This window comes from Agelaius tricolor, unplaced genomic scaffold (genome assembly GCF_023055355.1).
Source record: "Agelaius tricolor isolate 1412-34295 unplaced genomic scaffold, bAgeTri1.0.p SCAF_8, whole genome shotgun sequence".
Taxonomy (NCBI): domain Eukaryota; kingdom Metazoa; phylum Chordata; class Aves; order Passeriformes; family Icteridae; genus Agelaius; species Agelaius tricolor.
The window spans coordinates 41,010,074-41,033,958 of NW_027269268.1; the positions used below are offsets into that span (position 1 = coordinate 41,010,074).

Genomic DNA, 23,885 nt, shown 5'->3' on the forward strand with positions numbered 1-23,885 from the left:
ACAGGGTCACCTGGGAGTGCAACAATCTTAGAAGATTCTGCTGCATCAGCCCAGGCAGCCATTCCTGGCACTAGCTGATCCATTGTCTGTCCCTGGAGCCACATTTAGACTTTGGTCAGGAAGAATTGGCTGATTCTCTCTAAAAGAGGATCTAAAAGAGAGCAGAGGGGTCCGTTGGCTGGGAGTGGACAGGACACATGTACCATTGCCTTGGTGTCTCACAGGTCAAATGGAGGTGCAGCACAGGCAGTGGGCAAGTCCATCCTTCATCAGGAATCTCCTCCTAGGAGTAAAAGTGATCCTTGTTCAGAAGGGAATTTCTGCAGGTCTCCCTCAAGATATGAAAGGTAAAGTCCAGGTGATGTGCCTATGTTATGGCCAGTTGAGAATTTTTTTAAGCAAAACACAGTTTTGGTGCAGAGCATACATGATTAGAACCAAAAATGTCCTTTTAAGAAATAAGTTTTGATTGAACTTTCATGTCCAGAATGTTATTTATGGGCCAACCAAGAGAAAGAACTGCTGGAAAGCAGGGCAGAGAATCTATCTGAGTTGTGAGATGCCAGCAGTAACCTCTGTCCCAGCTACAAAAGTTGGGGCTCTTGTGTGCCCCTCTACACTGAAATGCAAAGTATTCCTTTTCCCCATGCCACATCTGCAGCTGTTGGTTCCTTTTTCTGAGCTAAGAACTGACACTGAGTTTTATAAAACATTGTGCTTGTGGCTTGACAGGCACTTAGAGAAACTCTTAACAGGTTTTGCTGCTATCATAAATTTGCCCTGCTTTCACACTGTTCCTTATTTTCTTTGATAATCCCAGTCTAAACATATAATTATATTCATTCTGGCTGTGCAGCTGAGGAAGCATTGACTTCCCTGTTCTGATGAGAAACAAGAGCACTGTTGATATTAAACAGTATGTTGTTTTGGTGCTTTTACTGCTTTTGAGTGTAAGGACATCAGAAACAAAGCCCTATAATGGGATAATAAATAAAGTGTGTTTTCCCTTCGCTGAAATAAAGGCACAGTAGCATGCAGTACATTAGCTGTCAGAGGTTTCCAAACCAACAGGCAGAAAAGCAATGGGATTTTTCCCTTATACATCCTTATCAGAAGATATCCTCTGCTCTCCAGATTTCTACCTGTCCTCAGTGTTTCTTCCTTGTTTCATTATAAGGTCAGCTCATCCAGAATATGTTTCTTTAAGCCTAGGTTAATTTAAAAATTATGCCTAATGAAATAAAGTACATCATAGTCTAAAAAAATTGATTTTTACTCAGGGTTAGAATATTACTGTGTACTTTTTTCGATAAAGTTTCTGTGACCTGGGCAATATGTGAGTGGTTCAAGTTTGTGTTTGAAAAACAGAACAGGTTTTTTATATGTTGCTGTTTTAAGACATGAATAATTAAAGTCAGACCTCCCAAGCCCAGTACTGAGGCTTCTGAGCATGCTTAGTTTCTCCTTATCTCAGTGTGTATTTGACAGACAAGGACTGGAGGATTTAAAATTATTATAGCAGGCTGATCTATGACTAACACAACTTATTAAGTCTGCTTTTCTACAATACCACTGTAGGATTACAGAGCAATTCCAGCTTTAGTCCAGGTTCCCAGCAATTCCCATCCTCCCAACCTCTCCCCTGTCCTGCAGGCTGTGTGGCTGCTGAGGGCCATGGGTGCCATCACCTGCACGTTGTACAGCCCTGCTGGCCACTGCTTCCCCAGATAGCACTGGGGGAAAGCTCAGCTCTGACTGCTTCTCCCTCAGCTTCATATAAATGTAATTTCAGAGTTAGTCCTGGCTTTTCCAAGGCTGCATGAACTCCCTAAGACCTCTCCCCACCCATGAGTGGCTTGACTGCATCTGGTGCAGACATGTGCGAATGAGGAGATGAAAGACTGGAAGATATGTCACAAGTTTGTAGGCCCTGCAAGGGCAGGGTGTGGGACCATTTTTAGGAAACCAGGATGGGAGCACCACACATTCAGCAAAACCAGGAAGGGCATGCAAGTGTTAGGATGTGCAAACAGGGAAATTAACTCAGGCAAAGACAATGAGTCTATTATTGCCCGTTTGCACAGCTACGGCAGCAAACGTTGTTTGTCTTCTGTGCCGAAATGCACTCTCTCCTCTTCCAAATTTTACAGTAGTTTCTATGTGTGTGTTTTCAGTGTCACAGCAGCTTTACTGCTAGAGCACCTGCCATAAGCCAGAGTGGCTTTAGCCTTTTAACCATGAACTACTGCTGGACTTTGTCCGCTTTGACGCACTAACCTTTGGCCAGCTGAAGTAGCAGAGAAGCTGGCTGCTCCTGGCAAAACATGATCACAGTGTACCCAGGGAGGAACCTTTTGTAAAATGCCCTTTAATCAGTTCCAGTCATTGTTAGGGGTTGTAATGATTTAGGTTTCGTTGATAGTTTCAGTAAAAGAGCATCTGAAAGCACAAGGTCTGTCCTGCTGCTTCTCTGTGACCTCCAAAGTCCCTGGCTGAGGTCTTGAAGCAGTGGATGGCTGGGTGCTGGGGACACCCTGCTGACAGAGGCACCAGGTGTGTGACAGCTTAGCAGGGCACGAACCTCCTTCTGGCAGCCAGGTGAGGAACGACCTGTAGGTTAGTCACCATAACCCATGGCAGTATTGTGGTCATGGTTGTATTTCCTGTGGTATTTAGAAGGGGTTCAGGCTGTGTCAAAGGGAGCTTGGACAGTGAGAGACATGTTTCAGTCTCTTGGTGTTGCAGTAGATGCCCTAAAATGCAATGTTCATTGAGGAGGGGATTATGGAAAATCTTGGTTCAGAAATCTGTCTTCTTAGCTACTAAATGCAAGAGACTGTCTCATGCTTTAGATGGGAAAGTTGATCCTTTTGTGAAGCTGACTATGCTATGAGCATGACTGAGAATCCCTGGTAGAAACAGGCAGGCATTGTGGAGGCTCCTGTTCTTCCAGGTCACCAGTGCCACAGCACGTACAGCAACCTCCCATGCTGTCCTCTTCAAGTGCTCTTTTAGTGTTATGTTTTATGTTCTAAGGTGATCAATAACAGAACAAAAGTTTTTATACACTTTTCAAGTGTATAAAATGGTCTTTTCTGGAGTAAATATTAATTTTTTTCCTCTCTGAAATGATACAGCTCAGTAACTGCATAAAGAAATTACTTTTCTTTTGTTGGCATCATCAAGACAATTTTAATCCACTTAGATTTCATTTCTAGCGATAACTGCTCCCAAAAGTATTGAGAGTTTTCAAAGAAAAACAGTTTAAAGCCTCAGAATAACCTTACTACCTTCATTGGTCTTGTGGTGCATCTTCAGAAAATAATTTTGCTTCACTTTTCAAAGGCCAGAGATTAGAACAAGGCAAACCTCACCACCACCTGATAGTTTTATTTGCTTTTTCTGGAATGTGTTCTCTTTTACATATGACCAGTTTCATACCATGAAACACACGAGAAGTCAAGTTGAAGTCCTGATATGACATAGTTCATGTCAACCATGATGATGTGGCACCAAGAGTGTATTGGTTTCATTCAAATAAACTTAATACATCAACAAAATTTCAACCACCTCTTCATTAACACCTCTAAACATAAACAGAACAAATACTTTCTCCTACAGATAGAAAATTCAGACCTCAGAGGTGACATGAAAATCTAAGTATTTGGACAGATGACAACCTGGTTGTTGGCACATTAATCTATGTGCTAGATAGCAATATATTACATATTCATATTCAGACATTCTGTGCTAATCTTATGGAATACTCACCGGTGAGGCAGCAGGAAGGACAATGTCCTCATGCATAAGTCTCTGCCTACCTCCTTTAGTTCTCTGAGGACAGCTCACAGCCATACAAAGGTCACATTTCAACCATTTTAGCTTGCATAGAGACAGCTCCTTCTCTGGATATTTGGTAAAATGGTTACTTTGAAGATGTAACCTATAAATATTCCCTCCAATTAAATGTGCTTCCTTTAGGAGTGAGTTTATCTTGCTTATCTTTAGGAAGGGCAAAGTCACTTTTAAAGTTCCTGAGAAGATTTTTAATTTTTTTCCAAAGAAATGGAGTATCTGCGTATTAACAGCCATTTGTCACTCATTTAACACACTGACAAGCTGCAATTTCCTACTTAATTGCAGATGCATCCTTGCAAACCACTCATATCTCAGGTGCATGGTGAGCATTATTTCTGCCCCACAGCAGAACAGTTGATATAACATGAGTTATATCTTTGCTAACAAATAAAACATGCTGGGGTGTCTTCCCTGAACCCAAAGACAGCACAGCAGACAATCTTTTAGATGAAGCCTTCTCCTTCCCCCCCAAAACAAGGTGGCCTCAACCACAGGGTCAAGCTTGGGAAGTCCAAGTGTCTGCATCCATCCTGCAGAAGAGAAGAAATCTGAGAGAGAAACATAGCAGAACTGAGAGTGCAGATACTGCTCAGAGCATCTCATTGTGTGGCTCCTGCCCCTCCTTTAACCAAAGTAAAAGTGTCTCCCTGTCTCAGGACCATTTCATGCAGCTTCCAAGTCTGACTTAAGTCTTACTGCTAGTTTGGAAATGTCCTCTTGAAAATACAAACCTTCTCTCGAAGATAGGAAGTATGGGGCTTAGGTTCTTCCTGAATGAGACATATCTCCTGCTTAGGTGTTGTCAATGGCTCAAGAGTGGCAGATCCTGGGTCATTGTAGGGATATTTTCTTTACTGAGAAAGGGAAAGAGCAATTTGGCTAGTGGATTTAATAATTACTGCCATTCAGACCATTCTTTTCATTCCTAACTATTTCAGCTATTATGGTCCTTGAAAACCCAGACATTTTGCCTGGTTTATCTTGTCAAATATCTATTGAGGTATGTCACCAGCACTCAGAGATTTTTCTTTGAGAAAGAAGCATTTTAATAGCAGAAGTGTAGTTCTGTAAAAAAATCACCTCACTGTGGTTATGGAGAGCTGCCCATTAACACAGCCTTTGAGCATTTTCAAGTTTAATTAGACTGGCTCTGCCCCACGGGGTGACCTGGGCAGCTCTGGCAGTCAGGGGGATGATGCCTGAGGGTCCCACCCCAGCAGTGGGCCCTGGCCCAGGTGCAGCTGCAGAGGTGAAAATGAGAGCTTTTACCACAAGGTTGCAAAGTTTCTATCAAGAGTCGCTCACGTTCCACTTCTGTTTGTGTGCCAAGCAGGTGGCTGGGGATAGATGTAGACACTTGCCTGTGCTGTAGATGACATTTGGTGGAAAAACAGGCAAATCCATCCTGTTTCCTACACTGCAGAAGCACACCTTAGACTGGCAACATAGCTGAAGGCACCCCAAAGTGTGGCTCAGGAACAGCATGCCTGCAGCTTGTTTCTGGTACAATGCTGGCTGCAGAGAAGAAAGCTCAGCTGGAGAGAGGTTTGCAGCCCCAGTCCTGCCTGCCCTAGGGAAGGTCAGCAGTGGAGAGGAGCAGACAGGATAGAGGGGCTGGCAGAGGAGGAGCCAGAGTGCTGGGCTGAGCTTAGGTAAAGCATGTGACAGCATGGGTAAATCTCTGCTGGACTGCATGGACAAAATCTGCTGTGCCATGGACCAAGAGGAGTGACCCCACTCTGGCCTCATGGCAGCACCCACCACTGATGGGTGACTGAGTCACAGCAAATTCCTTCCTTGTGGAGTCCTATCACAGCCTGCTCAACACAGACTTCTCTGGTAATGGTGCCTTTGCTGTGCATGCCAGTGCAGACTCTGCCAATGTCATCAAAAGCTGCTTTTTCTAATCCTGATAGTAAACCAGTTTTCTGAAAAATGGAAGTGTGGACATGTAATAAAATAAAATATTAGAGATGCTGGAGTTAATGGATATTTTAAATTCCCCAGCAGATCATTCAGTCTCCAGCAGATCATTCAGTCTCCTGTAGTCTAAACTTTTCCTTCATGTTACTGGGAAGCAGAAAAATAAATTTGCCTTCCTAAAGGAAAGTCTGTCAGTTTCCTTATTGGGTAACCTTTTTTTACACGCAATTCCCATGTGATGCTTATTGTTTCATTTTCAATAAGACATTAAGAATGAAAATAGGAAAGCTTATGCCCTGACCAAAGATGATGTCTGTTGGTTGGAGGAAGAGGTTTTCCCGTAATATCCTTATATTCTACTGTGAGCTGTAAAAAAGCAGAGCAAATACTAGAAGAGACTGTGTGTGCTAACCACACTCATTTTCATACCCTGATTCTGAAAGCTCCTGTAAATATATGTTTGGAGGTCTTTATTATCCTTCTTGTGAACATGTATCACATAACCCTGTGGTTTTCTTTGCAAAAAGGCCCTGCAAGGAACCAGCAAGAATGTTGTTTGCCAGGAACCTTTTAATTATCAAAATTGGTTGGTACTTGGTTGGCTTGTGCTGGTTGGATATCCCCACTAGCCACAGGAGGTGGCCACTGGGTACCTTTTGGTGACCTATTGAGCTCACACTGCTGTGCTGCCCCTCCTTCCTTGGTTCCTCCAGGACCTTCAGCCCCTCAATAGCTACAGTACCAAAATTCACAGCTGCATACAGACCTATAAAGAGTTGCAATTTGCTATTCTACCCTCTGGTCTCCCTGAATGATTCAGTGAGCTCCTTGGTGTTACAGAAAGGCTGTCATTTACCTCACGGTGGAATCTCATTGGCCTCCTCAGAGGAGGAGCTGTGCTCTGAAACTTGATTCAGCAAGTTTTAAAAGAAACCCTTCCCCTGTTTTCCCATGAATTTGCTCAATGCTGGTGACTTGATAAATGCATTAAGCCAGCAGTGCTGGCACAGGGACAGGTCCCACCCTCTTTTACCCCTCTGCCAGCACAGGTGCTCAGGTGGTGTGGGTGGGTGCATGGTGCAGCTGCACAAACCCTTGTGGCAGCACAAGCAGAGGCTGCAGTAAGGATGGAGAGGGAGCCTGTGCAGCCAGCACCAGTTTAGCATGTTGGTGAAGCTGTGGTGTGACAGAGTGGTCTGCTGCAGCCACATCAGGCTAGCAAGGGCAAAACCTTTTTCCTGTGGAGTGTTTTATTTACCCTAGGACTGAAAGGCAATTATTGTATTAACCTCCCTTGTAGATATGTCTATCCAGAACCCACCCTGTATTTATTTTAATGGAAAGCAAACATGCCACAGAAATGTAATGGCTATGGCTATATAAAAACAAAAAAACCTACTTTGTGTTTTGCTGGTTTCCTTATGTTTTGTGTGCTAATTAAAAAGCTATTACACTCAATGGGTTTATTCAGTATCTGTCTTACATTTTGGAACCTAAAGCCTGCTTTCAAGTTTAAATGAAAGCACAAAATTCTACATGGGGAAACTGAGCCTGACTGCTGCAGTGATCCTCTGTGCTGACTTTCATTGCAGATTGACAATAAAATAGATTTTTGCTAAAAATAGAATAAAAACCTTTGCCTAGTGACCACAAAGGTTATCAGAGCAAATCCTGCTGCCCATGAACTAGAAAAGCCTAAGAGTAAAAAACAAAATGGGAAAGCCCATTTCCCCCTATTGGTACTCCACATTCAGGTCTGTGACTTTGTCATCTCCATGGTGGGATAAGGCATGTGGCTGCTGGCAGAGCAGATGGGGAGTCCATCTTTCAAAGGGTCATTCTTTGTGATGTGGCAAGGTAAAGATCAAAACACTGACATAGGTTATGCATAGAAGAAGCTTGGGTGTGAGAGAACTTGGAAAGCTGTGCCTGTTACAGACTTTATGTTCTCTGAAGGATCTTCCCAGGTTTTGGTCTGCAATAGTTTAGGGAAGTCAGGAAATGACAAAATCTGCTGTATTAACTCACATTGTATAAGAACACGTGTAAAATAACATGTTATTAATTTAAATAAAGTGGTGTTGTCCCTTTAAACATTCAAATCGGCAATAAAATGGTTCTATAAACATGTGGGAACCTGTTCCACCAAATACAGAGTGGCTTTGTTAAAAAGAGAAGGAAATTATAGAAAAGGGAAAAAAATGCTGTTTGTTACATTATGAGATCCCATTTTTTGTAGCAGTATTGTGACTCATTTATGTGTGAATATAGTGATCAAGACTTTCTGAGACTGAGATTAGAGACCTTGCCGGTCACTCTTAGATTCACGTGTCCTTTCAGTGAAATATTTTACTTGGTACATTCCCTTCTCTTTCTACTGCAGTCTCTCAGTAGTTTTTGAAGAGCAAATAAAATCATAAAGGCCAACCCATTGTTCACTCCTGAAAACCTGTTTACTACCATAATCATCAGAAATATTCACTCTTATCTGGACAATGACATCCCACCAATAAAATGATGAGCCTGTGCTCAGCCTCTGGATCTCCCAAAGCATTTGGGTTTGATCTTTCTAAAAATGTCAGAAGCAGATCCAAATGCTTCATTAGAGGTTGTCATCACACTGAGGAGCCCAGTGCACTGCATCTGTAAAGGCCAGTTTATGTGTGTACTTGCAGAAGAGAGACAGCTGAGGGGAGCACACCAACTCCTTGGAAGTCTTTTCTGCATCAGGAAGAAGGTCCCCATTCACAGGCATTACCATATTCCAATGAATATCACTTTTCTCCTTTACATTTCTTTTCTATCACTGTGTTCAGTCGAATAATTATTTAGGAAAAATCTTTCACCTGCAATCCCACTAGGAAAGAATAAAAGGAAATGGGAGGTTTGAGGGAAACATGAGCATGGACTGGTCTGGACTGTTCCCTTTCACATCTCTTAAGATTTAGCCCCTGCTTCACTGTCAATAATTAAAATGACAAAACAACTAAATACATATGTTACTATTGTAACAGTGGGTGGGTTTATATTCATTGTAGTCAGCTGTACATTAGGAAAGAAGTGCTTATAATTTTAGTCCAGAGCAATGGATGCTGTACAAAGAGAGGAACATGTGGTGTACATACAAACCATTCTCCCTGCTGCTTGCATGGCTCTGCCCTTAATACTTTCCACTCTTCCTTACATGCCATCATAAAGAGGTGTATGAAGAGTTGTGCAATCATTATGAACACAGTGGTTTTGAAGTCAAAGGAAACCAGGTGTCTAATGTCAGGGAAAGCTGGGAGACACACTGTGGAGTTCTGCCCTAACTTCTGAAGTTTCTTATAAAAGCACAGCCTGCAGGAAAAACTAGTACATTTTTAAATTCTGCCACTGGGAATGGTAACACCTCAGAATACCCTCAGATAATCTGTTTGATGATCCTTGCCTTAAACAATAATAGGAAAATAACTTGGAAACTAACAACAGGATGCAGCTAAAAGTGAACATATGAAATGAAAGCCATGGGTTTGAGAGGCCTCCCTACATGATCCTAATTGACATTGAACAGCCTTCTGAAAATGAGCCCATCAGCTCACTAGCATCAGTGCTTTCTCACTTACATCAGAGGACTCTTCTCTGGCCATTCAAGTACACACACAATTGTAGCTGATAGAATTCACTTTACAATATTTTTAGCTTGATTTGTTTGATTTGTTTTCCAACAGAAAAATATGAAGTAAGAGAAAGATACTGAATTTTAAAAATCAATTAATTTGCAGTTTTGCAAATTCATAACTTCTGATTCACTTTTATTCACTTTCTTGTGGAGATCAGTAGCATTGAGGCATGGATCTTATTTTGGCAGAATCTCCTAGATTTTTTTCCCCAGTTTTGACACTGATTTTTTCCATAGTCTTGGGTAAACCATTTAAATTTCCATGCTGCAGCTTCCCTGCCTGCAGGGCAGTACCTGCTTCTCTGCAGCTCTTACAGCTTAACATTTGCAGGGATGAATTCTGAAGATGAAAAACTTGCACAGTAGACTTGGGCTGCCAGCACTCTGGGACCAGGATCCAGGCTCCAGGTGTGTTTGTACAGTGCCTAACACACCACAGCCCAGCACAGTGGATAAACAAGAATAAAAATCCAGAACAGAGTGATTGTAATCACCCATTGGTTTGCAGTGTAAGTAGAACAGGTCTCCTTCCTGTTTGCTTTCACAAACCACCACAAAGATGCTTCTTTTGCCAGTCTTTGCCATCCTCCACATTTTTCTAACTTGGAGCTTTCTAATATTAGAGTGCTTATCTCTACACCCACTGACTCCCTTGCCCCTCTTCCCTATTGACCAGCCTCCGACTTGGCATTTTGAGGTTATTTCTTAAGTTTTACATGCCCAGACTAAAGGACTCAGAGGACAAGAATAAATTATTATGTAGGACCATCTCAAACAAACTGATTCTGCAGAATATACTTGTATTTATGATTTGTCACTGAGAGCTTAGGACACTTTTCCTTGCACATGTGGATGCCCTGAGGTTGTTGCTTGTGTGCTTTGGATAGAGGTTTGGATCAAGCTTTCTTTTTGGGGTAGGAAAAAACAGTAAAAAAGGAGAGAAATAAGAAAGAAATGGTTATGCCTGTAAAAAACACCTGGGAAAGGACTGAAGACTGTAGTTGTTTTGCTACTGCAATATGCTGTTTGCTTTTCACCTTCTCCAGGCTGTCTCCCTTCCCCGAAATGAGCCATCTCCCAAGGTTTGCCCTGCTCCCTCTTCTCCCGCCGGCTGGCTGTGCACACTGCTTGCCAACTGGGCAAATCTATCATCCAGAGAGTGTTTGGGAGCAGTTCCTCCTCTTGGCTGCTCGAGAAGGTGTGTTGTTTGCTTTGCCTAAGTGCTCCCAGGGCCTAATGCTCCGTTGTTATGTACAGACCATTTCTACTGTCATGAATCATGTTTTACCACCCCTGTGCTTTTACTTCTGCACCAGGTGCTTTTTTTCCTTTTGAGCAAACACATTGGAGTTTCCGTGTTTACTGCTGACACAGTGCATGTCGGGTACACGGCACAGGCTGAGTTATTCCTACCGTCCCACCGCCGACATGTTCAGTAAATCTGCTTCTCGCTCCAGGAGCTGCAGACCCTTTGTTTTTCCTACAACCAAAGGTAAATTGATTCAGCACAGCCTGAAATAATTTTGCCAGACACACATGAAGAAAAAGAAATATTTCACTGAAAAAGCCTCATGCAGTCAAGCAAAATATGCCCTTTTCTTATCTTATCTGTTGTGAGTAACCCAAGCTATTTGCACAACGCCTTGTGCTAGGAAGGAGTTGTTTGTACATGTTTCACTCCTCTTTTTCCAAGTATTGAATTTTGAATGAAATCTTTCTTCTCAAACTCTTTTTACCTGTGAAAATGTTACAATTTCTCGTTCCTGTACTTCCCTGAAGGTTGGACCCAGCCCTCCCTCCAAAGATCCCTTTGCTGCAGATAGTTTTCTATTAATCTTCAAACCACTTCGGAGAGCTCGCCACGTCTGGCAGCACTAACACCCCCTCTCCCTCCCGTCCCACCCACTTAGCCTCAGCCTAAGAGCCCTTAACAAATGACTCCCAAGGAATTTAAATGGCTAACGCTCGCTGGCCAATAAAGAGATGCATAAACTCTATAACCTGGTTGCACAGCTCTTGCCATTAGGAAGAAAGGTTGCTCGGGCAAAGGCGCGAGTCCCCTTAACCTGTTGCACTTCGATCGCGGGAGCGGAGAGGTAAGGGAAATCTTGTTTGCTCTGTAGGGCTTTTTATCTGGTTTTCATTTATCAGGGAGTTGAGACCAAAACTATGTCATCATCAAGGTTTGGGTTCAGTGGTTTGCCATCCTTTAGAGGGTCCTAAGGGGTTGTTTGAGAATTAAGCAAGTGCTTGTAAGACTGTGAGATCAACATGTGAATATCTGAAAGAATTTGCATAGCAAATACCAAAACAAATGTCAGAACAATGAACACTGAACCACAGATATTTTAGACAGAAGAAAACAAAATCATGTTTCTGAGATATCTTTTCTGCTATATTAAATTAATGAAGCAAAAGGTAGCCAATTGACATTGTGTTTTCAGTCAGTCTGTCTCTGCCATTGTCTGTGCCGCCTGGTATTTTGTTCTGCTTTTTCAAAAGATTGGCATAAAAAATCAAACTTTAAAAGTGGATTATCAGTTTCTGTGCAGAATTTGGGGTTTGTAGATTGAAGGTGGATAGGAAGGTTTAAGTAAACAGGGTATATATGCAAGTATTATTAATACAAATTAATCTATATAGCTCAATGTGCATACTGAAAATTTGAAAGCATTAAAGAAAGTCAGCTTTGATATTCATATTCTACTTAAGCAGCATGTGAAATGTGTAAGACTTGTATGTGACATTGGACACATGATGCTAATCTGTTCACCCTTATTTATTTCATTATTAATTTATTGCTTTATTGGGGTCAGTGCTGATAACAATAGCAAAGTTTGAACTTAAACCAGGAAAAGAATAAATGCAGTTACTGAAAGTAAGGTTCAATTAAAACCAATGACAAAAATGTCAATTTACATGTAGATCAGATGCAGCAGCTGTACATAATGGTGTCCTGTCCTGAGCTTGGTGGGATTGAAACCATGATTCAAAATATATCTGTAAAGCACCCCCTCTCCCCTTGCACATCCAAGGTTGCCATGGATGACAGCCTGTGCTCAGAACATTTGAAGGATGTCATGGCAAATGTTACTGCCGTGCCCTGCAGTGCTCCATGGCCTGGCAGACTGGGCTGCAGAAAGGACATCCTTTGCAGTGTTATCACAGCTGATCTCTGAAGGCCTTCACACCCAGTGCAGTCTGCAGTTGGTGTTAGCTGATGGTGTTGCACAAAAGACCTTGCCAGTGTGTGTAAGAGTTGAGAGAGGTTTCTAATTAAATTGACATGGTTAATCCAACAGAACATCGAAACGTGCCCTTTGTGTTTGTCAAGGCAAGGCCACATGACTGTCTGTCAGGAACTTGTTGTAATGTTGTTGGTCTGATTATTTTTCCATGGGTTTCTCATAAAGCTTTGCACTGTATAATCAAGTTTAGATAATATGTTGCATAAAAATAAAATTAACAAAGGAGTCACCATTTTGCTACACTTTTTAATGATTTCCATTCAATTCTGCATTTTACCTCCAGTCTTTGCTGAAAAAAAATATATTGAATCAAATGATACTTGTCTTCTTTCTTCAGCTTCTAATTAAAAGAGAAATAATCTCACTTAAGGTCAGCAAAAGGTGAATTTCAAATTATATGTGCCTTAAACCCCACTCATTTTCTGGAGGGAACAGAAATTTCATTTCAAAACCATAGATATTTCCAAGTGAGCTGTAATTTCAGTAGACTTAAATTGTCTTGAATTAACCCGGCACAGGAGAGTTGCCTCTGAAAGATTTCCTGCCTTGGTTAAACATTTTTTTAAATTTATAATATTAACACTGGGCATGGGTAACAAGTGCTGAAAATCTCTTCCTTGTACTTGTAAACCTTGTTTCTCAATTCTCCAACCCAACGTTCAAAGGTCTGTACAAACTCCTTAGCTCAGAGGTCAGGTACAAATTGCTGCACTTTGCAGCTCCTTTCTGCCGATATGACAGAATTTCACAGGAGGGACGATTGCCTTCCAGCCCCCACTCCTGTGCACAGGCAGTTAAAATGGTGATATGCACAAGTCAGCCATTGGTACCTCAGTTTAATTAATAACTAACTGGGTTTCAGCAGTGCAAGGTGCATATTATAAAAAGGGTCAAATGTCAGTGCACAAAGGAAAAAAAAAAAAAAAGGACAAAACCCCAGCCACTGACTAAGCCAAATGCTTTAAGTTTAATGTACTTTCAGCAGTGAACATTCACATATTCACATCCCAACTGTGGTTTGCTATATGTTGATTTTCATTTCGGTGACCTGAGGGGGAGGGAACATGTTGAGCCACTTTCGGCTTTTCCTGGAATCTCTGCCTCCTGCTGAAAGCAGGGTTGCAGGTTGGGCCCCCTGTTGTTGCAGAGTTCACGTGGTATACACAGAGCTTAGAATGTTGCAATGAAAGTAGTGCATGGGATTAGGGTAAACTCAAAATTCTGACGCTATTTTTATTGTAATAAATTTGATAAGCAAGTAGACTTTATATGAACAGGCAGAATGTGTTATGTTTCACTCTGAAATCTCCAGGAGAGTTAGAGGAAAAAGTTTGCTCAGAAAAGCTGTAGATGATGAACTTTTTAAGATACTATTGGTCTCACTGCAGAGTGGAGCATACTCCTGTAAATTTATGTAGACAGACAGATAGATACTGTGTTATAAATTCCTGTATCTCAGAGTTCAGCAAAGACTTTGACAGACATTTTCAATTATTGAATTAAATCACCGTGTTCATATATAAGATTTTTCTTCAGAAGAACAAGAAGCGAAATAAGTGAATGTGTTATCTTTCCCATGTAATGATTAACAGATGAGTCTAGTTGTGGTTTTGTTTTTCAGTTGCAGAATATTGCTTCTCCTGTCCTTCTTATGGCAAAAGCTTGCAAGCTTCTAGTCGATCCTGAATGAAACTTTCTCCCTTTCCAAGCAGAATGCTTTCCAATGCAGATAGTTAATGGCGAGGACACACTTACCTGTATCAGCATTTCTGCAGAGAACAGTGCTGAATTTCATTTTTGATAAAGAAATGCTGCAAAAAGTTTCCCATCAAGTACAGCTTATCCAGAATAGGAAAGAGTACACTGAAATTTATATATCACGCATTTTCCTGTCTGATCATGGTAATGATGGATTTTATTGACTAGACTGAAATATGGGAATTTGGGGAGAAGGGGATGGTTATGCTGTTTCCTGATTTAGACCACTGATAATATGATTACACAAACCATGTCTCATCTTCTTGGCCTTCCTCAACGTGTGGCTTCAATACATTGCAGGGTAATAACTTCAGCCTCAGCCAGTAACAAGTCCTATCAAAATAGGGGAGGCTTATGAATTAGCATCAATTGGAGTGGGTAATGGAGCTGGGGCAACCAGGATAACACAGGGGTTACACAACTTGTTGGACAAAGTTCTGAATGACTTGCAGAAAAGTGCATTATAAAATAAGGGGGGGACTAGGTTTTGCTTACCCAAACTTATTACTCATATCTCATTGAATATGATTTTTGCAGTTTTTAAGCAGGAGGTCAGGTCATTGAGGGACCTTCCTCCTGGGAATGTTCACTGCTAGGCATGGATAGTGCTTACATAAAACGCAAGTGGATCACACACAAGATTAAATACACCATAGAAAGATGCAGAGAGGGTTGGTAACAGGATAGGCAAGACGTTTGCACAACACAAGGTGCCTTTATTTTGTATGGGAATCATAATTTTAGCTCCATTTTTTAAATTGTACATAAAATTTCTGTGAGGCCAGATTAATACACTATGGGAACTGATATAATAAGTTTAGGGGAATTAGATCCTTGTTATTTTTCTAATGATAAAGGTGAAAATAAGAAGTTTAACCTTCAAATTTTAGTTTGAAGCTGTAGCCAATTGTTTACTGTACAAATTCCTTGTTGAATTATCTGATTAGCATTCAAGTTTTATCCTGGGAAATTCCAGGATATTAAATTACAGAATAATTTCAGGTGTTTTCCTACTAAAAAGGAGCAAGAAGTAAAAGACCAAATTTCTAGTAATTTTGTCACAATTTTTAAAGCGAAATACATTGCTTTTGATTGGTGTCTGGAGAATATAACCTGTCTCTGCAGGACCTTTAAAGCAGGATTTTCTGTAGTGCTCATCCCTATCTTAAATATCTTGCAGCCTCTTGCAGCCATTAGAGTCTTGTAACTGATGTCAGGGGAGTCATGCTACATGTGAGTACTGTCAGAAATATCACACTTTATTTTCTGTTTCTTTCTTTGAACCTAATACAATCAAAAGTCACAGTGAACAGATTTTGGTGAGTTTTAAATGGAACAAATAATTTTTAACACGTTTAGCCACTTAAGACAAATTTAAGCAACTGAAAACCATGCACAGACCCTTCCTGCAGTAAATCCACCGTGAAGACTGTTTTTCAGGCCTTGAACATTTACTTGCCCCATACAAAGTGAACATAACTGACCAGAATAAAACTGAAGTTTAAGCATGAAATACAAACTCTTGCAATCAATCAGAACTCTGATGATAGGCTCTAGATTAGAATGCTAATTGTCACCATAGTAGAAGTGGGAATTTCATAAAATCATAGAATCTTTATTTTGGAAAAGACCTCTAAGATTGTTGAATCCAACCATTAGCTGAACACTGCAAAGCCCACCGCTAAACCAGGTCCCTAAGTGCCACATCTGCATATCTTTTAAGTACCTCTGGAGTTGGTATTTAACCACTTCCCTGAGCAGCCTGTTCCAATGCTTGACAGCCCTTTCGATGAAGAAATCTTTCCTTCCCTGGTGCAACTTGCGGCTGTTTCCTTTTGTCCTAATTTCAGCAGCTACCCTCAGGATTTAGTAGTCTGGTTTATCCTACCTCTCAGGCATTGTTGTTCTCTCTATTTAAGCATAGTACTTCTAGTGGGCAGAGAGCCTCTGCTTGTGCATGTTCTTGTCTGAACATACATGGGAAATTCATGGTGCAGCAAATGCTGCTCCATGCACATCTCATTGTGTTTGTGCAGCACCTGAGCCAAAATGTTCCTGACCCTGGCTGGAGAGGGACAAGTTCAATGACCCAGCTGAGGCATGCAGATGATGATGAGAATAAGCAATCCTTTAGCAGTGCTGGCAGGAGGATAAATTGCACAGCAGACAGACATGTCATTGTCAATGATCTCTGAGGTTACTTTCTTCCAAGCCGTTCATCACAAGCTACTCATCAAGCCTCTCGCCAGCCGTTGTTCCTGCCCCTTCAGGTCTGCTGACTCAGTTCACCACTTTTTCCACTGAGTTTTGCCAAAATGATCTAGATTACGAAAATTCACCTTTTCAAAATGTTTCACCTAGCCTGGGGCAACTTCTTCACTCAGTTCAGCTGCAGGTGAAGATGTGTCTGACGCACTGCAGACATTGTCACAGCCTGTTGGCCTCAGGTATGGCTTTTTTGTAAAAGGGTGAAGGCATCATCCATCCCATCCAACCTTTCTTTTCCTGCCCAAAAGACCTTCAGAAAAGGGCCTTGGCCAAAAAGCTGTCCTGAAATGCTGTACCTCTCTTGCACTGACCCACCACAAATTTCAGCTTTGGACACCTGAATTTCATTAATGGCAGAACGCAGGAAACCAGGTGTGATCCAGTTCCTGTTGATCCCCACACTGGCCCCAGATCCTGCAGCTGGGCATGCCATGGCTCAGCTTTGGCAACAAAGACACCTGCTTTGTTCAGCTCATTTATGAAATTAATGAGGAGGAAAAGAGTGACAGTCTTGTCAAGAAAGAGAAAAGTGAGGTATAATGATACTGTAATCATCTTTAAGCAGGGAGGTAACTTGCACAGGACACTTGAAGCAATGCACAATCACTACCTTATTTAGAATTGATGAGGCTGTTGACTTTTTCTCTCCAGCCAATAGATCTCTAAACAGGCAAACTGTGTTTTCTGCAGGAGCATTTCTGGGGTGTCTGATGTTTGTGATAAAATTACACAGTTGTTCTTAGTAAGCTGTTGGTTTTGTATGCATTTTATGAATATAAAGTTGTCAGGGGAATAGAGTCAGGATTTGAAAATAAAGAACTTTAATGACAGACATGCTTTTAGAGCTGATGTCTATCATCGTCATCATCAGGGTCAACATTTTCCCTTATTATTTCAAGTAAAATACCAGGAAGGTCACATTTAAACCAGTAGCTGTTATTTTCCTCTGTCAACTGGGTGTATTTGAAATTTCAACAACTGTCTTTCCCTCTGTGGTTTAAAATGCAAAACTGTGGCAGTTTCTTGAAGGGAGCAGTAGCTGTGCAGAGTCCATGAGGACACACCCTGTCAGCTCAGTGGGAGTTTGTGCAGTACAGGGTCTGCAGGTGGGGCACAGGTGTCCCCATCCCTCCCCTGGACAGTTATCACAGAGACAGCACATCTCCCTGGTCTCTCCTGTTGCCTGTGGTGATGCTGGCACCTGTCCCTAGGCTTTGGGACTGCCAGCAGTTGTGTCACCCACAGATGATGCCACTAAATCCATGTAACACAAAACTGGAGGCGTGAATTAAGTCCAGACATAAACAACCTCATTTTATAGGAGCACGTGAGTGAAGTGGACACACAGTTACTGCCACAAGGACACTGGCTGTGTCCCTGTGTTTGTAAAAGCCTGTTTGACCACACTAGGATCAACAGAGGAGAACATGCCTGCCTAACTTCACAGGGCACTGCCCAGTGCTGGACTAACCCAGGGATAAGTTCCTTTGGGGACTTTGGGCATTGCTTTCTCAATGGGGCCCCAAGCTGCCTTTGCCCTGGGACAAGGGACATCACCATTTGGCCCTGCATTGTTGTTGATCAAGGTGTGGTATTTCTACTTAATAAAATACCTGCCTCAGTTAATCAGCCTGCTCACAGTGTGCTTTAGGCCAGTCACTGCCAACGCAGTAAGCTTGCCATTTAATATTCTGGGATGTGGGAAAAAAGTGCCTTTAAAGAGAAGGTAATTAATGTTTAGGGGAACAACTATTTACACTCTTCCTACCGGCAGCAGAGGAGTTTCTCAAGCAAGGTGAAGTGAAATTTGAATGGTTTCAGTGCAACATGTATGGCTGCTAGTTCATCTGTGCAAAGAAGTCCTTGGAACAGAGGACTGAGGGGCTCACTCATGCCTCACTCTTGAGAGGCTGGTAAGCCTCACTCCTGGTAGGCTAGCAGATGTTAGCATCCATTTAACCTGGTGTGAACAATCAAGCAGGATTTACCTTTTTCTAAAAAGAAGCAAAGGACTCATCTCAGTCCTGATAGTGAGTAATTTAAAACTTGTCTGTCTCCAAAACACAACCTTTCTTGTTAAAAATACTTATGTCTGTCTCTCTTTTTTTGAATCTATGTTATCAAGATCAAGTGTGCCTTCCTCCTAAGAGTCCAGAAACCAAGCACTTATATTTCACAAGACACTGCATATTAATGGAGATTAAATTTTTGCCTTTTCTAGCATTAATCTCACTTATTGGATGCTGGAAATCAGTTTGGCTTTATTAAGGCCACTAGACCCATATTACCAGCCTGTGCCTTGTGTAGACCCACAACACAGGGTAGCTGGTTTTCATGACCAGTTTATTGTTGACTTAAAAAATGTGCCAGCAGATTTGAACACTTTGGAAACTGGTATTTTCAAATGTTTTCTTGAGAGGGATTGCATTTCAGTCTGAAAAGGGTTAAATTGTGTTGGTAGCCCATACGTATTGTATGTAGCTGCACAGGAAAAAAAACCCAAACCACATTTGATCATGAATCTTGATTCAAAACAAATTACATAGGGATAAATGCATTTTCGGTTCATAAAGAATTTTTAATGATGCACTATCACAAATGGTGTGTGGCAGTGTCTGCAGCAAAGGTGGCCAGCAGCACTTAGAAGCAGCTTCAGGTACAACTTGCAATATGAGAAATCATCTTGCTGGCACAATGCAAAGTGCTGGAGAACATGCAATCACCTGCATGGCCATTGAATCACCAACTGGTTTCTGGGGGTCAAGGGAAATTGTTTCATCTCCCCTCACTCCACAAACCCAGTCGCCATCTGTAGCTTTCCAGACTATAGCCCCAGACACAGAACCCTGCAGATAACAGAGATATAGAGACCTATTTTGTAAGTTGACCTAAAACAGATGGTTTGAATGGAATTGCTAATTTTTAAACTTAGCCAAACTTGGGGTGATAAGTACTTGACTTGCCAACAGCTGGCTCATGTAAAGGTAATGATTATTTCCCACCAAAGTGTTTGTATAACCAGCTTTGCTTTTATTCCAAGAAAGGTGAAGTTACACTTCTAGGAGCAAACTGTCAAGTGAAAAATGAAGCTGTTTTACTCTGTCTTAAGTTTCTTAATTATTTCAAATAATTCCCAGGAATAAAATTAAAATGTCTGTTAAAGGGTGTCTGTTAAATAACTGTTAAAGGGTAATGTTTGAATCTGAGAGAAATGTGTATCAACAGTTCAAGAAGCTATCCATGACAGATCTGGCTTCAAAGGAATCGTGTTTAGTAAAGTATTGCCTGAGCATCAGCATCACTTTTACTGCCCTCCACTTTCTTTATCTTCTCCTCTGCTCTCCATATTTTTAAATTAAAATGGCTCAGAAGCATCAGCATGCAACACTCATAGCCAAAAAACACGTGCAGGATCAGGTCCTACCACAGACCAAAGCTCAGAGGTCTGGTTTCCCAATCCCAAATACATTTAAGAGATGAACCAGGCTCAACAGTGTTTGCCCTGCCTTGTGCAGAGGCACCTCTGTGTATAGACCAGCACAATTCTGGACAGCTCAAGAGCTTTACTGAAAACAATCTGAGGTGCTGAGGTTACTAGGATTTTAATAGATTTTGTGAACCATACAAATCAGACTTTGGTGCCTAAAATTTATGCTGGTATTTTTGTGAACTTGGGCTTGCTGCACTAATGAAAAATCTTCCTTGGTGGTCACCAATGCAATTATGGGACAGAGAGAAACCTATGTCTCACTGAATAAGAAAACTGTATCGAATAAATAAATCTCTCTGAAGCTTCATCCTGTTTTATTTAAAATAAAAAATAACCCTGTCAAACCCATATATTGGGAACATTTCTTACAGCGGCTTGCAGTGTCCTACAAGGGTGAGTGTATTTTGACAGGTCCATCAACAGACTGGTGATGAATGCAAGTCATGACAAATAAATCAGTGAAGGAAAGACTGATGGAGTTGTAAAACACCATGGGAAGGAGCCAATTGTGTAACATTCAATAGGTGGGACCTATTCAAAATGCAGTTGGGATAGGGCTGAATGCAAGGCTGTGGTATTCAGAGTAGTAAACACAAGTCATAACCAGAGCACGTGGTGCTTCTATAGAGGATATGAGGTTAGAATTGAAAAAACCCCACCCAACTCCATGGGATTTACTAGTGAGAAGGTGTGAAGAAGCAGGCTTTGGCAAGACAGACACGGGGAGAAGAAGGAGGGATGATCCTCATCCCTGTATATAGCAAGAGTGAAAAAGGCTGAAGCTCTAGAGAACTGTCAAAAGACCAAAACCCAATAATTCTAGGTGAAAGTGACTAATTGTGAACTTAGCCTGCAAGTTCTATTCAAAAGACAGACTTGTGTTGTGATTAAGTGACTTAAATATCACTAGAAGGCATCAGCAGAGGTTTTGAAAGATTGTTTAGTCTATCTAATCCTGTCTGGAAGCAAAAGCCAGAGAAATTCTCATGAGAAATATTGCACACTTACTTGTATGATGGAGTGGTTAGCAAACAAGCCATACAGGGATGTGTGGTCCACAGCTCTCTGATTCCTTACAGCCAAGGTCTTTGTGGAAGATACAATTTACTCAGATAAATGCTATAGCACCCAATGTGCAAATAACACTAAAATGTAATGGTCCATGTCATATACAATCACTTGCATTAAATTGTCTGGTGGACCAGTGCAGCTTTAAAAGTCAAGGAACTAAGTACTCTCAGAGTCCAAGGTGTCTTATTTAATTGTGCTCAGAAAGAAAGCTCGCTGTCTTGCAGTTTTGGCTGTTAGCATGGTCATTTCCTGTATGTCTACATTTCCTGCTCTCTGCCTGTGTTCAAATGCAGAATAAGGTTTCTGAGATTTGCCTGCCTCTTGCAGGCTTGCAGTGCCGTGCTTGGTTTAAAGCACAGCCTCTCATAAAGGAGTGATTCTCTTCAGTTTTTGTCAAGTCCTGCTGCAATAATGGAAGAGACAAACACATCAGACATTGTAACACAAGCAGTAGGCAACACAGAAGCTTGTCAGATCACTCTTTGCACAAAAGAACAAGAATTGTCCCCTAACCCCACTGCTAAAGTGTATTTATTATTTCCTACTTGACTCTTGCTGCAGAGGTCTAGAGGAGCAAGGGGTTGTTATCAAATGGAAACTGTCTGGTGCTTCTCATGCATTTGCCACCTTTCGCCATGGAATATGGCACCTGGTGCTTGTGCTGTTCAGGAGTAAATGGATTCATTGATGAGTGACTGAGAGGGAAGAGAAGGCTCTGTAGAGTACCTCTGTCTTCCTGTCAGTATCTTCTTTCTCCCAATTCTGTGTAATCTCCTTCTTACCATTTCAAAGAGGTCTTGAGATTTTGAGATACTTGGTGGCATCCATTCATGTGCCTTTGGTGTCCTGTGACAGCAGCTCTTGATGCCTGGGATGTGTGAGCAGGTCATCCTCGACCATTCCCTCAAAGAGGAACTTTGCCTATGTCCAGGGTGCACTGTCGCTGCAGTATCACTCTTCAGGCTGGTGTCACTTGTTCCTCTGTTTTTCTGCAGCCTTAGTCCCAGTTTGAAAAACAAACTTGCAGAACAACTACAGGAAAATGAGAGAGAGAGGTGAAATTCTCATGGTAGCTAATAGATTTTAACGAGTGTCCTCCTTCTTCATTTGCCCAGGTTTTATCACGCTGTGAATGAGTTTGACACCATGACTGCTGAGGATTCCACTGCAAGGATGAGCAATGATTCCACTAATGTGGCCACCACAAAAGTGCCCGAAGGTGTTGCTGGTGCGCCCAACGAGGCAGCTCTGCTGGCCCTCATGGCCCGCACTGGATACAGCATGATCCAGGAGAATGGGCAGCGCAAGTACGGAGGGCCTCCTCCCGGCTGGGAGGGCCTGCACCCTCCGCGGGGCTGCGAAGTCTTTGTGGGCAAAATCCCCCGCGATGTCTACGAGGATGAGCTCGTCCCCGTCTTCGAGTCTGTGGGCCGCATCTACGAGATGCGCCTGATGATGGACTTCGATGGGAAGAACCGTGGCTACGCCTTCGTGATGTACACCCAGAAGCACGAGGCGAAGCGCGCCGTCAGGGAGCTGAACAACTACGAAATCCGCCCCGGCAGGCTGCTGGGTGTCTGCTGCAGCGTGGATAACTGCCGGCTCTTCATCGGAGGCATTCCCAAGATGAAGAAGAGAGAGGAGATCCTGGAAGAGATTTCCAAGGTGACAGAAGGCGTGCTGGATGTCATCGTGTATGCCAGCGCTGCAGACAAGATGAAGAACAGAGGCTTTGCCTTTGTGGAGTATGAGAGCCATCGAGCAGCAGCCATGGCCAGGAGAAAACTCATGCCAGGAAGGATCCAGCTGTGGGGACATCAAATTGCTGTTGACTGGGCAGAACCAGAGATAGATGTGGATGAAGATGTCATGGAGACTGTTAAAATCTTATATGTGAGGAATTTAATGATTGAGACCACAGAGGACACCATTAAAAAGGTGTTCGGTCAGTTTAACCCTGGCTGTGTAGAGAGAGTGAAAAAAATACGTGATTACGCCTTTGTGCACTTTACAACCAGGGAAGATGCCATTCATGCCATGAACAACCTTAATGGTGTTGAACTAGAGGGCTCGTGCCTGGAGGTTACCTTGGCCAAGCCGGTAGACAAGGAGCAGTACACTCGCTACCAGAAAGCAGCAAAAGGAGGGGCTGCAGCAACCTCCGAAGCAACGCAGCAACCTAACTATGTTTACTCTTGTGATCCATACACACTAGCATACTATGGATATCCATACAATGCCTTGATCGGGCCCAACAGAGATTACTTTGTGAAAGGTTAGTAAGCACAATTAGGGGATGTGATGGGCAGGTTTGATCTTAGGCTGATGCCAGAGGTCTGCCTCAGCCAAAGGACAGCTAGGGCCACGCAATTTTTTCTTAATACTCTTGTATAGGCCTTTATGTCATATTTCTGTTGGGTCTTACTTTAGTTTATGACTACACAAAGTGTATTTATCTATAAATAATTGCAAATGTGCAAGATAGTATGAGAGAGGTATCAAATATAGGGTTGAGAAGAGGTAAAAACCAAGATGGGGAACAGATGGATCTGGGTTTTTTGAGTGATGTACTAAGTCTGAGCAAGTCTAAGGAGCAAGTCTTCCATTG

General features: G+C 42.1%; 1 protein-coding gene across 4 annotated transcripts in view; it reads left to right on the forward strand.

Annotated features, from left to right (window-relative positions):
- Positions 1 to 23,885, forward strand: part of RBM47 (RNA binding motif protein 47) — a 76,406-nt gene that overhangs the window by 44,518 nt on the left and 8,003 nt on the right. For all 4 annotated transcript variants that reach the window (XM_071432504.1, XM_071432506.1, XM_071432502.1 and 1 more), the window contains one exon: positions 22,393 to 23,552. In XM_071432504.1, coding sequence (XP_071288605.1) covers positions 22,424 to 23,552 — 1,129 coding nt within the window. In that variant the 5' untranslated portion in view covers positions 22,393 to 22,423. The remainder of the gene's footprint in view (positions 1 to 22,392; positions 23,553 to 23,885) is intronic.